The 16,243-nt window shown below is 42.7% G+C and overlaps 1 protein-coding gene across 1 annotated transcript in view; it reads right to left on the reverse strand.

Moving 5' to 3' along the window:
• Window positions 1-15,778, reverse strand: part of kif5ab (kinesin family member 5A, b) — a 51,294-nt gene extending 35,516 nt beyond the window's left edge. The window contains exon 1 of the mRNA XM_084543565.1: window positions 15,536-15,778. Coding sequence (XP_084399691.1) covers window positions 15,536-15,664 — 129 coding nt within the window. The 5' untranslated portion in view covers window positions 15,665-15,778. The remainder of the gene's footprint in view (window positions 1-15,535) is intronic.
• Window positions 15,779-16,243: the final 465 nt, after the last annotated feature.

The raw sequence follows: 16,243 nt of genomic DNA on the forward strand, positions 1-16,243 counted from the left end.
TCACACAAGCCTTGATTGTCAGTCTTCCAATTAATTCGCCGCTAGCAGCAGCTAAAAACCCAGTTAACCACTCACAGTGAGTCACACATCAAACAAGCTCCCACAATGATTTAATCACCGAGAGAAGTCTAGTGCTAAAAAATCTGGACAGACTGCTGACAGGCCTAATGTTATGTGCCATATGGATAGATATATATATTTTGTGTGTGTGAGTGGGTGGTGCATGTACCGTACTGCATGTGTGTGCGTGTAAAATCCAAAGCAGTTGATGTGGTGTCAGAGCATGTCAACACCCACAAGCCTTGCAGAAGCAGACACATTAGAGGAACTGCAAGAAGTCGATGTTTCTGAGTTCCACAAGTTTTGTTCAGTTTTAATAACTATGCACAGTATTTATCATGTCTTGCATTATTATTAGTATTATTTTATATTTACCATATGAATTAAAGATGAGCTGCAGCTAATGCAGCTAAATTATTTTCAGAGTTGACCACATGTTATTATTGCGACTGTTAATATTAAACAGACTTGAATGATTCCACTGGGAAATTATAGAAGCATAAATAAGGGATTAGGGCTGGAAATCTATGGAATATATGGGACAGGCTGCACACTGCATCGTTTTGCACGTCACTGTGTTTTCATGGTCTTAACGCAACTCGCCAACTGCCATGCTTATGCGTTTTACCGTTACATAATCTACCACAAAGAAAATGACACTTATAGTCAGGACACGTGTCTCTGCTGTTCTTTGCATGAAAGGCACACAACCCGCGGGGATGGCCTAAACCGCGATTATGACTGCACAAGCAGCCTTGGATAAAATACGGCAATAATCCCCTGCACCTAAAGTATTACATACGGGCCCGCTGTTTGTCAACCCTCCACAAATGACACAGTCGACAGCGAGCGAAACACAAAATCCTAAAGCACACAAATTTATCAGCGGCCTGAATAATAAGCACTATTCCGGGTCTTTCGAGGATGGATGCATTTGTAGCTCGACTCCCAATCTATCTTGTTCCTAATCAGTTCCTAGCAGCATTTATTATGTGGTTATCAAGACACATGCGTTTTCAGCATTTTGTATTTATCTGACAGTCTGTGCACGAGAATCTGCAGGAAGAAAAAAATGATAGATTTTATTGTTTATGCGGTCAACAAGGAGTTATGGGACGTGGCGATGAAGGATGAAAATGTAATTCTTAAATTACACTGCACAGCAAGGGAAGGAAAAAAATATGAAGGGTACTTAGTCAAGCAGTGTAAACATATATATGTGCTCGATTTGCTTTAAACTCACTCTGCTAAGCCATTGTTATGACAAGCAAATAGATTTTTCTATAAGTGAGGAAGCAGGTAGAATAGTGGTTGTGAATTTGCTCTACCTAAGGAAGCTGTAGCTATCTATGCAGCGAGCTTGAAGTCATGGGAGTGTGTCACTGCTGTTTGGTTGTGAACTCAGTTTGACTTTCTGGTTTCTATTATCTATTGGAATATTTTCTTAACTTAGCTTTGACCGAACAGTTAATGAATTCCTCTCTGTATAGTACATATTCCGTTGCAAGTTCATTAGGTGCACTAGTGAAAAAGAATGTACTCTAATGTAATAGTCCTGCACTAAATCCTCCTTAATGTTTGGTTTATGCTGAAATTGTGTCAGAAAGATAGTGATTTAACTGTATGATCATTTTGGAGGATGTAGTTTGTGGTGTCGTTAAACTGGATTAGATTAAACACCTATGCTGAATACCATAACCTTCATTAATCTAAGATTCAGTGCAGGACTGTAAAAGCAGAATGCATTAATTTTCACTAGTGTACCCAATGAACAGGCATGCTAGAGTGTATGGTTTATTGGCAGTTAGCTTGAGATTCAATTTTATTCACCATGTTTGTCACAATAAAAACAAGATAGAGGCTTTTTTTTTTACTCAGCAGCTGGTGATTTCTTTCAGTGTTGCATTGGCTGAACATGCTGCTGGTGCTGCAATTTACTCGCTAGTGTGAGCATTGAAACAGCGAAATGAAATGTTGATGTTGTTTTATGCAGAAAAGCTGCAGCAGCAGTGAGGAAGAAAAAAAATAATAATTTGTGCCACTCCCAATAACTGTGGCTTAAAATGAGTCTGTATTACTGCAGAGCAAAAGACACTGAGTGGGAGCGTTGCCACAATGACCTCCTACTTTATAATTCAAGCTTTGCAAAAAAAATAATTTGTCCGTGACAGTGTGTGGAGACATTTTGGCAAGCTTTATTTTTATGCCTTCTTTTCCACTTCATAATAAGCTGAACTGTTTATCTGTTGATTTCAGCGGCGTAATCACAGCTGCAGGTACAAACAAGCTCCCCATCAGAACTGATTAGGACTGACTCTGCTCCCAATGAGCCATTTGTAAAGCTGCACAGTATACACATGCGAACCATGCTAAGTAACAAAGGGGGAGGGAGGGAGAGGGAGGAATTATGATGCCGTCTTCATCAGGGTGAATAAAATGAGTCGGTTACATAAGCTGTACGGAAAACAGCCCTTTGCCAATCATTTGTTCAGCTGGATCCACTGTTAAAGCACCTATCTGCTCCCGTGCAGCAGAAAGATGTTAAAAGCATAAATGTGCTTTACCTGTAAGCTCCCTTTCTGCATGTCCATCTCTCTGTCAGGCCTGTTAGTCCACCCAGATACAGACACATTTAGATGTTTTGTCTGTTTAACAGACAGATGTCTATTCAATTATGTGAGCGGACACTGATGTAGAACCCTGGAGAGGGAAGCAAAGTCTGTAAATGCACGAGCAAATATTATATCCAACTGTGCTTGCACATCATGCCCCTCAGCTTCGTGTGCCATGTCAAACACCCACATGGCCTGTCCAGCTTGCAATCTGCTGCTGTCTGCCAGGAGACAAAGAAGTATTGTTTGCAGGCAGTGAGGAAGAGAGATGGAGAAACACAAGGCGAGAGAGTTTAAAAACGCAATGATAGACAGAAACCGTGAGAATCATTGGCAGGTGGGCAAAGAATAGCCAATTAAGCACAAGACCGAGCTGAACAGAACCAGTGCAAGGGGAGAATAACCACAGAGGGGTGGAGAACGTAGAAAAATCAAGACGTATAATCAGCACAAAACAGTAATAAAAAAAAAAAGAGACAGAGAGGGAAAATACAATCAAGAGTGAAAATGACAGAGGAAGGAAGTGGAGAACGTACGAGGAAGCCAATCGAGCGAGGGGTATAATTTAACAAGCATCAAGAAAAGAAAAAAGAGAAAGATGAAGGGTTGCAGCAGAAGCTACTGAATTCACATGGGAATCATATAGTAGGCCACGTTTAGGGATTATAGAGATCAACAACCAGAGAGCGTGGAAGGGGCCGCTCACACTTTCAAATATTGCCCATATGCAAACAACAAGTAACCTCACAACTGAGCCTATCTTCCAAGCTCAATAAGAAGTTGTTTGTCAGGGCTATGCAAGATGAAGATGACGTTTAAAAAAAGATTTACATGAATATGTTTAGATGTTAGGGATCACATCACTACTTCTATGTTCCAATGAATAATCAGGGTTCTTTGCTGCAGCTGTTTTTACTGAAAACTTTGGAAAAACCCACTGTACAACAACTGACCAGCCCCAATAAAATATACCGATCAGGCATAACATTATGACCACCTTCCTATTATTGTGTAGGTTTTCCCTTGTGCCAGTTGTGACTCATCAGAGAATGGACATGGTCCTTCTGAGGGTGTCTGTGGTGTCTGGAAACAGAATGTTGTTAGTGGGGGCCTTTGGGTCCTATGGGTTGAGGGGAGGGGCCTCTGTGGATCATCCCACAGATACTTGATCGGTTTGGGATCTAGTGAATTTGGAGTCCAGGTCAACACCTTGTGCTGTTCTTCATGTTTTTTGAGTTGTTCCTAAACTGTTTTTGTGTGTGTGCCTGTGTCAGGCTGCATCCTGCTGGGGATGGCTGCTGCCATCAAGGAGTGTCATTGCTATGGGGTGGGGGTGTCTGGTCTGGACTAGGTGGGTGCTACATGTCTAAGTAACATCCACATGAATGCCAGGTCCAAAAGTTTCCCAGCAGAACATTGAATTGTCAATGTTATTCACTTCTCCTGTCAGTGGTTTTAATGTTGTGGCTGATCGGCGTAGTGGAGTGCTTAAAGGTTCATATATTCCATCAGGCGATGGAATGAGATGGAAATGATTCATTTGTAAAAATCATTTATTTGTAAACTCACGTGCACATATGTCTGTGTTTAGTCTATGGGCAAATTTTAATAAGTCTGATATGTTCAGATTAAGAATGAAATAGTTTAAGGCAACATAAATCAAGGTATTCAGTGTGGGATTTTGACCACCAGCGGCCCTATGATGAGTGGATTCCCAACTGTGTTTATGTCATGAACACGGGCGATACAATACACATTTAACAGCTGACAGTCTGTAGTAGTAATGCACCGAAACGTGTAGCAACACACTAGGAAAGTCTAGAAAGAAAAACAAACACACAGCGAAATTAAATAATGTGAAAACTCTCGTAAAAACCTTTAGGGTTAAGGAGAGATTACAGTCATACGCTGCCTTCAAATGGAAGTCGTAACCTCACGATATAGAAATGTGTATAAACAAAATGCTTGGTATTCAAATGTCAACATCAGGCTAATTCATGAGAGCATGTCCCAACAGTAACTAACAGTTTAGCAAGCAAACAGCGGGATAACTTACTGAAGGAAATACAAAGGCTTAATAAAAGCATTGGGCTTCTGGGAATATCAACATTTTCCTCAGACATAATATAAAATTCTATATGACTAAATTACAATATATTAACAAACCATTCCCCTCTCCTATTTCTGGAAGCATCAGCAAACACATCACATTAATGAACTCTGATGTTCAAATTTCCATTTATGAGGCTGTGAATACCACAAGAGGACTATTTACAACCTTGGACAGTAAACACAACCACATGTGAACGCCACAATAGCTACAAAAAGATCAGTGTGGTTACAAATCTCAAAATGACAAAAAGCCTGCAAACAGCTTTTTTCAGCATCAAAATCGCCTGCTTCATGGCATTGTGTCGATACCGTGCACACCGACCTTGTCCCTGAGCGGTTTCTCAGCTCTGTAATTACCTCTTTGTAGGATCCACCTTTACTCGTGACAGACGGCATTTATTAAACAAAAGGACTCAGTCCCGGTCAATGAAACTCAGTTGACTGGTGCAAGGACCGTTTCGAAGATGCAATTCTGCAAGAAAAGGCTAACACCGAAAAAAGCACCTTCTACATATGCTGAATATTCGGTCACAAAACATTTAGCTCCAACTCAGGGAGATTTCGTTCTTGTTACATCCTTCCTGCTCGTCAGGTTTCACACCAAAGCTTCCTTCCCACTAGCCAGAAGATGCACAGCTACATATTTTAAAGAAAGCTGTGTGAGATGATAATAAGATTAGGCATGTGTTCCTCTTCCTTCGACACACTGGTGGACTGACAGTCAGGCAGAGGGATGCTCATTTAGTGCACCGTGGCTCGTTTGCAGTGGTGTTGGTGTGTAATCTCGACTGGGGATAGAGGCGGAGGAGGAGGGGTCCAAATTTCTCTTGTCAGAGTCTGCGCATGTGAGCGTGTCTTGGTCTCTGTCAGTCTCTGTATCAGGTATCAGCCTTCCCCACAAACTCATCAACTCTCCTCTCTTTCTCCAAACACACATAAATGCACATAGAAGCACAACAGGACTGACAGGAGAGAGAAGTTCAGGCTGCCAGTGTCTGGCCCATCCGTCAAGCTAATCACGCTTCGAGCCCCAGATAACAGCATCATTAGCGGTTCTCTTGACAACAGAAAACCCCTCACAACCGCGAAAGCTCCAGTCACACAATATTACCAAACATTACTGTATTTCCTAATTCACTCTGCTGACAACTCTAAGCAGAGTCGACTGGCAGAGTGCCTCGAGGGCAAAGCGGCTCAGTGCCTCAGATATACAGTCTGAATGCCAGGATACGATGGTGGTGGTTTATTTTAGAGTTGTCTTGCAGCTATCTTGTACTTATCACGGCAATTTTTGTAGCTATTTTACTTAATCACTAGCTTAGGGAGCAGAGGTTTACCGCCCCGATGTAACACTGTTAACACTCGTCTAATAATTTCACTTATTTTCCTGCACGGAGTTGTTTATAAAAGATCCACACAGAAGTGGAGCAATTAGCCCCCCCATCAAAGTGAAATATTCTGCATAATTTATCAGGATGGGTGAGAGAAAAGGAGGAGTGAAGAACAGAGGGAAGGAGAGACTAGGCTTTGCTTGTTGAGATTTAGAGCAGGAAAACGCAGCAGTACGGATGAAAGTGGAGTGAGGAGGGAAAAAAAAAGAGCTCGACATCAAGCGGAGGAAAATGAGACAGAGTAACTGATTATAAGAACGGAAACTTTGTTCAGATGATAGATGAGAGAAGGCGGCAGCCAGAAAATTACAGAAATGATAGATCGAGACGGAGAAAAGAAAGCAGTAATTGTATTGCTTTATTTCTGAAGATATTGTAGCAAGTATTTCATCCTGTTCTCAGTGCATCTGAATTCCTTGGATTATTATAACAACGCCCACCACAGACACAGATGCACGCTTGCTTTATCTTTACACGTAGAAATGCATCGGAGAGTTCAAGTTTATAACCGCCTCCTTTCAGATCAGATTGAAATTTTGTCTGCAAAGCTTGGTTTGTACTCCAGCGGGTTATGCTGGTCTTAGCATTTATTCTGGTGCCCTCGTGTGACTGCATCGTTTCGTAATTACACTGTTAAAATGCCAGTCAGCTCCTAGTCAAGAGTTCAAGTTAACAAATGTTGAACAATAATTACTTTTACAGAAAGCAGCACGATACTCAAAAGAGTGGCGTGCTTGTCCGGTCTTAGAGCCATGAGTGAGGAAATGTATTTAGGAGCAATTACAGCTGTTACATTCTGCGTCGCTGCTACGTGTAGCTACATCCTGAGTGGGCGCACATCCGGACGCGGGTTACCTATCCGTTGATCTGGCACACAACCATAAATCTGGCTTAAGCTTCAAAATCCATCTGCGGCCATAGGAATGGAGGTTAGCGAAAACAATCTCACCTTGTGGTGCAGAGGAAACAGCTGGACTGATTTTCTCTGCTTGGTTGATGGATGGCAAAAGCTACACCTTCATATTAACGTCTCTATGCTGCATGGTTAGAAAAAGACTCCAGAAAATCACAGCTTTCTGGTCTTTGTTGCCAGAAAAAGAAACAATCACAAAAACAATTCTGTGATAACTGAGCAAACTCCTGCAGGTGAATCACGTTCTAGGACCAAAAGCCTCCAATATTAGTTTATTCTGTTTGTTAAACATTGACAGTTTTTAAAAATTGTACATGGTTAGTGTTTCCTTGTTTACCCTGCCCATACAAAAAAGACATGAATGTTACTACAACGCATAACGACACTGCCGTGACAGAAAAGCATGTGTACATTTCTCTAGTGAGGCGCTGAATCATTTCGCAGTCTGCATCCATCCTAGCAAAAAATCAAATAATTAAACCTTTGTCTTCCAATTGTGCGGAAACGAGCAAATGAAGCACACAAAGGAGAGCCCAGAGCAACCTCGAACAGCAAAGCACATAAAAAAAACAACTAAAACCCGGTTCACATAAACACTGAATACAGATGCAGCAGAGAGACAGGGAAAATAAAGAAAAGAGATTGAAAGGGAAAGGGAGGTCACGTGCAAGAAGGCAAGAGGAAACACTTGTCAGAGCTGACGAAGGGCGGCCTCATCGTCTTAGTGGCGCCTTGACTGTTCCACTGCTCGCTGGCAATGTCACATTTGATTGGGCCCCCAGCCTTCAAACACTTTCTATTTATTTATGTTATACAATTATATAAATCCCACAGCAAACAGACATGAACCTCGAGGCCGAATTGAGTTGTCAAACGTGAATCGGGATCACCGACCCCGACCTGGAACAAAAAGCTTCGATCAGCACACGAGACAGTCCGAGAGCCCGGCTATTAGCCACCCTCCCTCACTAAAGGGAATTTTTGATGTCAGAGGAAAGGTCTTTTGTCCTCGCAGTCGTTATCTCCCTTTCAGCCGGCAGCCACCTGCTTTCAGCTCAACTTGTGTATAAGTAAAAGCAGTCAAAATTAATTCACGTGGGATACAAGATTACTCCTGACAGCAGCTTTGTCTCTGTCTGCGTTGCTTCGGCACACTGGGGGAAAAAAAAGCCAAACACATTTAGCTTTTAATACTGAATAAATCTTGTTTTTCAGGCGGCAGGCTTACATTAAGAAAAGCATGGTGCCTAATGTGGCTCAGTCAACACTTACTAACACTTAAAAAATAGACATGGCATCTGTTTATCACATATTTGTCTTATTTTAAATGGGGTGTGCCATTTGGGAGGGGGGTGAAACACTCTGCATTAAGAGCATCGCCATGCTGAAGAAGAAACCTCTTAACCAAGCCACTGATCCTTTTCTACCAGTAATTCAATTAGTACAGAAGTCAGTGAGCCAAATGCATCGGCTGGAGTTAGGCGAGAACTAATGCTCCGAAGTGGTGATAATGCGGCCAACTCATAATGCAATGACTGCTGCAGACATCTTTAACTCGGTGCCAAATTGAAATACAGATGGTCCACAGTTCAAATTAAATCTGAATCCAGGACGTCGATCCTCAAAAGCACGAGAGCCAGAAGAAAGCACATGCAGCAGTCTATCGAGGGTACCAAGGCGCTGCATCGTACAATTAGTATGAGCCTTGTTAATGGCCACATGTGGCAGGGAATGAATAATAAATTGGACCTTGAAAGGGTAGAGTGGAAGAAGCCATAGTTAGTTGCAACGTAAGCACGTTTCTATCAACTTCTACGCTGGCGGCAATTATTAAACCCAGTGAGGGAATTGCTGGATGGCGAATGAAGCAATCCAAGAACTAGATTTGAGCAACGATTTAAATTTGCTGTAAAAATCATCAACGTAGTTATGAGTTTTTTGGGGAGGGGGGTTGTAATTCAGCCACTGGTAATGACTGAGACACGCAGCGAGGTAATTTGGATAATAAAAGGCCTCCAGAAAAAAAGGCAAGACCTTCTAAGAGATTGCATAAAATTGCATTAATTACAAGATGGAAGAGCTGGAGAAAAAGAGCAGAATTGGTTTGTTGCGATTATCGACGTGCCTACTGGGAGCCACAAAGAAACACCGCTGTGGTGCCGTAGCCTGGAGAAAAGTGTTTTTTAAAGTCTGAGCTGGGACCGATCCTTGGACACACAGAGATTAAAATAAGCCTGAAATTTATGTTTGCCAAGATTTTCCAGGTCTCTTTTATGTAATGGCATTTGAATAAAATCCCAACATCAGGCTAAATTCGATTAACCTAGATCAAAAACAGTAAAGGAAATTTTGCTTCTTAAAGCATAGCTCCCCTGGGAAGAGAGACAAAACAGTGATGTAGAGTCAGCATTCTCAAATGTCAGTCTGAGGAACTGAACTGTGACTAATCGAAGGAAACAGGAGTCCTGGGTATGCAGACTTCTGGGATGCTCCTTTCCTCTCCTCGGGATTTCCTCGCTGCCCTATTACCACGCTAACATGGCACCAACTGCTGGGGGTCTTGGAACATGCGAACACGTGAGCGAGCATGTGCGGCGGGCTGTGATGCACGGCCCACAGACGCCGAGGGCAGACATGGGGACCAGGCGGCATCCTGGGCAGGGCCGTGGCTAATCAGAAGAGGATGGTCCATTAACACTCCCCGGAGCTAAAAGCCTGGTAGTCACAGCCCACTTCTGTCATAAAGGAACAGAAATAGGCGTTGATGAACTGGCACAAGCTTATCTTACCCTGGCACGCGTGCACGCCGAGTAAAAATAAAGATGAGCTGAACAAACTGGCAGCTAATATCCTGTTGAGTGTGGCTGCTGACTAAACTGATGTCAGTATAATGTTAATATTAATGCAAAGTTTAAATGTTGAGCTTATTGGAATGGGAGCAGAGAGTTCAGGGTCTTAACATTATAAAGAAGGGCGAGTTAGCCATAAATCTGTGGTAATTATATTATTGATTTTTAAATTTAAAGCAAAATGAATCTTAGCAGTAGCCCTGCGATGGACTGGCGACCTGTCCAGGGTGTACCCCTGCCTCTCGCCTGATGACAGCTGGGATAGGCTCCAGCAGACCCCCGCGACCCTTAACAGGAATAACCGGGTATAGAAGATGAATGAATCTTAGCAGTTCAATTTTTCATGTTGTATGTGCTCACATTTCTGGGCATTTTTTTATGAAGTCAACTTCACGAAAGTTAGTTGATATTCTGGCTCATGATTGACAGGCTACAACCCCCTCCATTAAAACCTACTAGGAGCCTGCGCAGAATTTAATGAGATGACACACGAGACTGAGCTTCTTCCATCACGTCTTCAGAAAACTGCTGCTGACTCACGAGGAAATGAGCCGTGGAATCATTACACCGTGAAATCCAGCGAAACAGAGAAAGCACGGCGAGGCACGCATTGAGGAAAAGAATGGCAGAAAGAGCAGGCGAGAGGGAGAAGATGAGGTCTGATCCCAGGAGGGAACTGCTCAGATGCCGGCGTCCAACAGGACAAATGAGCGCAGATCTTGACCCTGCGCAGCAATCCCATTACGCTGCCTAATTGGATCGGGTGTGTGTACTGCGGAGATGGAATTAGAGCACTAAAGTGTACACAGGGGGCGGGAGAGAGCCGGGGAGCCCTTAGACCTCCATTTGTGATTTGGTTTGGTTTGCAGACGGTTACAGCCGCTGCAAAGAAATATCCTTGAGGAGAAATGGCTCCAGTGGAACTATAAATAACAAACAGTACGAGACAGGTAGATGACTGTACGCGGCGCCCGACATGCACTGTCAACAGTTTGTTTCAACAGCAGCTGTTTCCTCCTCCTATTTCCTACTTCTGCATCTGATCACAAAAGGGATATGAGATGAAGAGACAATCATCGCGCAGCTGAGGATCACAAGGAAAGAGCTGCATCCCGTCAGAAATTAGACTCAGAGACATCTCAGAAACTAAGAGGCTGCTGATGACTAATCAATTAATTTTTAACTGTGTTACATGCCTATTTTCTGCAGTAGCACACCATATGACCCTAATTTATTCTCATATAATTCAGCTTTAGGGGAGAATAACAGCCTTCATGTTGACAGAGCCAGAGTGCAGAATATACTCTGCCTTTGTGGATGCTCTAAAGCGGTTAATCCACTATCCTTCCTTAAAAATGTAAACAACGAGGATTTCCCAGCCGTGACAGCAGCAGACTGTGAGACTTTCTACAGGAGATTTGTGAGCACACGAGGGAATGGCGGCCGCAGAAAGTTAATCCATACAATTATAAATGGTGAGCAGAAAATAGAGAATCAATAGGTGTTTGTGCACATTTCAACTGGTTTCACTTACACAGGCTAAGTGATTTGCATTGTATTTCTATCTATCTAGCTATCACGTTCCACAGACTCAAAAAGAATCAAGCGCTGCACATGATAATGACAAGAAGGTCAGTGGGGGTTGATTTAATGTTTTACTACGGTCAGAGCAGCCACATGCAAACACAAAAACGGCTTGAGTAACCAAACACACAAAAAAAGGAAGTTTCCTTGTTATTTGCTGTATTCCAGTCTAAGTCTGTGTGACTTGGCTACAGGCTCTCATTAAATTGTATTTCTTATCTTGGAAGACTAATGGCTCTCTATAACAGGGACCCAAAGTTTTGGAGGCGCAGTGACCTATTGTTTTAAAGACATTGCGGATCCTCTGTGGAAGTTTTACCTTTTGCTTGCTCATAATTGGAGAATGATTTTAATAATACATGTCCTCCTCCGTTAGCCGGCTAATTTAAACCAAAGCCTGATTGTGCTGCTAAAAAAAATCCAGAGGGGTTTTCAACAGCGGCAGCCAAATGGACTATAAGGTTGTTGTTGTTTTTTTTTTCCATTTTGGACAAAAGGAATGAAAGTGAAGCTGTTTATCCTCTAGACTAGAGCATCAGTGAGGCTCTTACAGCTCTTACACCACAACAACAACTTAAAAAAAAACACAGCATGAATGGCTCAGGTGCGATATGACTGTTATTTTATTCAGATTCCTAGCCCACATTGTAATATAATACTGCATACTGTCACTCATATGATTCATATGTGAATACAATACATTTTTAATAAGTCTAGCCTGTGGACAGCTCATATAGCACTCACGTGTGATCTCTATATGTCGTGGCTGGAGAACAAGAGGGAGAGAATTCCATATCACGCTGCATCGGAGGCTGCCACTATCATTTATTTATTCATAGAAGAGAAAGCGTGATTCATCGTGGCAGTCTTTTTTGCCTGCCAGAAGATTACGAGGGACAATCTGGCCCCTGTGACGTCGCATTATTCTAGACAGTGAAATAGTGGAGACAGCTGTGTCACTCCACTGTGGAGCAAACACAAAGGCCATGCCTTGGGGCAGCGCAGGGTGAGTAATTATTACTGTCACACAGCCCCGGAGCCCTGCGGGGCTCCACAGGTGGCCTCGCATGAGATGGTGAGAAAAGACACTGAAACAAACTACTAATAATAAACATGGTCATTTTTTTTCCCCCTATCACACAAGTAGAAGATGTGACGTATGTGTTGTTGTTATTAGAATAAGTCTGGAGAAAAATGAACTGCTCAGAAACCTGACTGTCTCACTGAGGGATGTACAATACTTCAACTACCTCAACTAGAGTGGATGACCTAGTTCATATCATGCTCCACTGCTGCTTTCAGCCGCTCTTCAGTCGTTACTCTGTACTTTGCGAATGTAATGTCGCACGGATGCTGCAAATAAGTTCTGGGAAGTCTCTACTATGCCCTCAAGGTGAACTGCATCTGCCCGGCACTAAAGTGCAGACAGACTCACTTAACGACTACGGTGAAGTGGAGCATTTAGTACCCAGGAGATGGTGGAGACCAAAACTTGGAAATTCATCAGGTGTCCAGACAAACACCAAAGAATGCTAACGCTGCTCTATGTCTGCGAGACGTGAACCCTCTCAGCAAAAATTGATTGTCATTTAAGCAAGATTGTGAAATGTTTAACAGAAGAAACAATACTATATTCCCATATATAAAATGTAATTTTATATATGTAATTTCTTTTTTTGTTATGGTGAAGTTTTCACTGCTAATGTTGTCTTACACTGACAGACAAGTTGCCATCATAATGGATCCAATCGCCACTGTTTGTTGTTTTGTGCAGGCGACATCACTCCCCAAAGTTGTGAGACCCCAGAGATGCTCCTTCATCAATTCGGAGCACACCAGCACACCATCTTCTCCGATCTTTAATCTCTGCGAGTCTCCTCTTGCCTGCCACCCAGGTGCAGCCGAAACATCGCTCAACAACTCAAATCATTGCTTCTGTCAGCTAACAAGTTCTGCAAGAAGCCTTCGTCAAGCAGACAAATGTGGCTCCATCAGCACGACCCAAATGCGAATTGTTTTTATCAACCGCCAAAATCCGAGTGTCTAGCTGTCGCTGCGAGGTCCTCGCAGCACGCCTGCCTGTCTGTCAGCCTGATATTTTACCTCCTGATCCAATCTGACGGCCGCAGCATTTCAACTCTCGGGAGGCATATTTCTTTACAACTTCCTCTGAGAGTATTACAGAGATACGGAAGCACCACAGAAGGAGATTACAAACACTGACTACATTTGCACACGTAAAAACCTTCACATGCAAGCCTCCAAAGTAATCACATTCATAGGATCTGCACACATGATTTCTTGATTACAATCATCTGAACAGGAGGATATTAAGGGACAGTTAGTACATGAGATGAGTGGAAATATAAGTAGACACTTGTGAAGGCTCTTGCTGCCACAAATATTCATAGTGAACAACAGCAGGTTCTTCCCATGGCGACAGATCGCAGCTCCCTGGATGTGTTAATATAACTTAACTTCATTTCTGCACAATCTGCTTCGTGTTATTATCTGTGATTTCAAAAGAAGCACACATTTCCTTCGTTTGAAACATTATCGCAGAACTGGAACGTAAGCAGTGGCGTTGAACAATAAATTCATAATCATCATCTGTTAGAGTGAACATCCTTTCCATTCTTTATCTTTCAACACGTACACAAATTATTTAAATACAGCTGCCGAGACTGACCCTGGGATGAAGGATTTCAAGCAGTTTAAGCTTCCGTCCCCAAAAAGGCTCTAAAATAATGTGATAATGAGCACTCAGTCTGTTGGAGGCATCCTGCTGCTACAACCAAGATTTGCAAGACAGTCATGCAGAGACATCTATCCCAACTAAGCTGTGGTGCATTTTAATATGTGTGTGTGTGTGTGTGTGTGTGTGTGAGACAACAGAGAAAGCCGGTAGGGATTTTCAGCTGTCTTCATCATCACTTGAAGTCAACCCTCAGGCCAGATGGGTGTGGATTTCTCTCTGTGCGTCTTCAGTATGTGTGCATGGAAAGTACGAGCAGTTTGTGCAAATTTCATTGTATGCATGCACGTTCATTTCTGTATATATGGGCTGGATTTACGCATATATGCATGCATGCATTGTGTGCAAGCCTTGGCCCAGATGTGCTTTACATCCAAACAACAGGAATATTTGCATTTAGACCACTCTAATCATCCTCCTGCACGCTAGTCATTTTGCTAAAATGTCAACGGTGAAGAGATCACAATCACACTGTTAACCTCGGCCTCGGGTAGGAATTCATCAGACTGATAAACATTTTATAGCTGGGTCCAATTTCCTTACAGCTTCTAAGCAATGACAGCAATCCGTTTGCGTTGAGACAAAGCCAAAATCCATTTACTGCACAGAAACAATCCACAGGGCGTAATTATGACTCTCATTAGACTTGCACCACCTCATAATTCACTGGTGCATTAAAGGCTGACAACAAGATGCATCAGCAAGGAGATCAATCAATTCGGCATAATTATCTGAGACAGGGAACACACCAAAATCCAGCAGATCAATTCTAAAGAAGGAGCAAATAATAGACCTGTGTATGATTATAGAGGTGGGGTCCAGACGCATTTTCACAAAGTGGTGAGTTGATTTATTTATTTATTTATTTTAAATCACTGATTGTGGAGTTGAATGATCTTGGACTGAATTTGAAAAAGAAAGTGGTAAATATTCTTCAACATGGCACTGAATGTCATCGTTCAGATCGGTGCTTTCTTTCTCTGTGACACTTCTAATGACAGATTTTGGGAAGCCTCTTTGGCACAGCAGCAGCAGCAGCAGCAGCAGCCTACACCTGAATGAATCCAGCACGCTAATCGTAATATTGATAGTACTGACGGAAGCTATACTTAGTTTGATCCCTGTCAGGAGCCTTGAAGCTCCCAGTCTTCAGTCTGGTCAGTATCTGATGTGTGTGTAAGATGATAAGTTTAACCCCTGGCGTTCATCGACTGCATGGCAAGGTGGCAAAAAGGAAGGAATCGTTAGAAATAACTTACCCCGAGGATGACAGTGTCTTCTCCTTGAAATATTGGGATGAACTTATCTCCGCGGACAATTTCGGACTGGTTCAGTGGACGAAATCGACACAACACCTTGATATTGCATTCAGCGTTGGCATCAGCCATTGTGGAAGGAATAAAATAGTGGGTGCGCTTCCAAAAGATGATTTCCCACCAAAAAAATAAAAAAAATAAAGAATAATAAAATATTCCCTTTGCAATCTTTCTTTTTTTCCCCCCCAAGGCACCTGGACGTTGACTGAACCCACCGGTAATGCTCACATGCAAAGCGAGACTAGGAGGCGAAGCATTTGGGAGAATGGACAACTACGAGTTTTGGGGGATCCAAAATCATTAAAGGAATGTACAATAAAAACAGAAAAAGAAATAGTTTCAGGGGGTTTCTTGTTTAAAATGCCCTCAGACCAAACTAAGACGAGGTGAGAACAGATGGAGAGTTGTAAATGGGGGAGTAGGATAGTCCAAACTGGTCCGGTCGGTCTGCATAGGATGCAGGCTGCTCAGAAGCATGCCTTGCATCACTGTCATCCCTGCTCTCTCTCACTGGGGGCGGGGCGTGGTGGAGTAGCGACTCAAATCCTTTCTCATCAGCACCACTGAGCAGAGGAGCAAGGGGAAGAGCTCCAACTCTGCCACATTTATCTGAATACTGGCCTCTATTAAAAAAAATAATAAAAAAAAAAA

Source organism: Chelon labrosus (assembly GCF_963514085.1).
Source record: "Chelon labrosus genome assembly, chromosome: 4".
Lineage (NCBI taxonomy): Eukaryota > Metazoa > Chordata > Actinopteri > Mugiliformes > Mugilidae > Chelon > Chelon labrosus.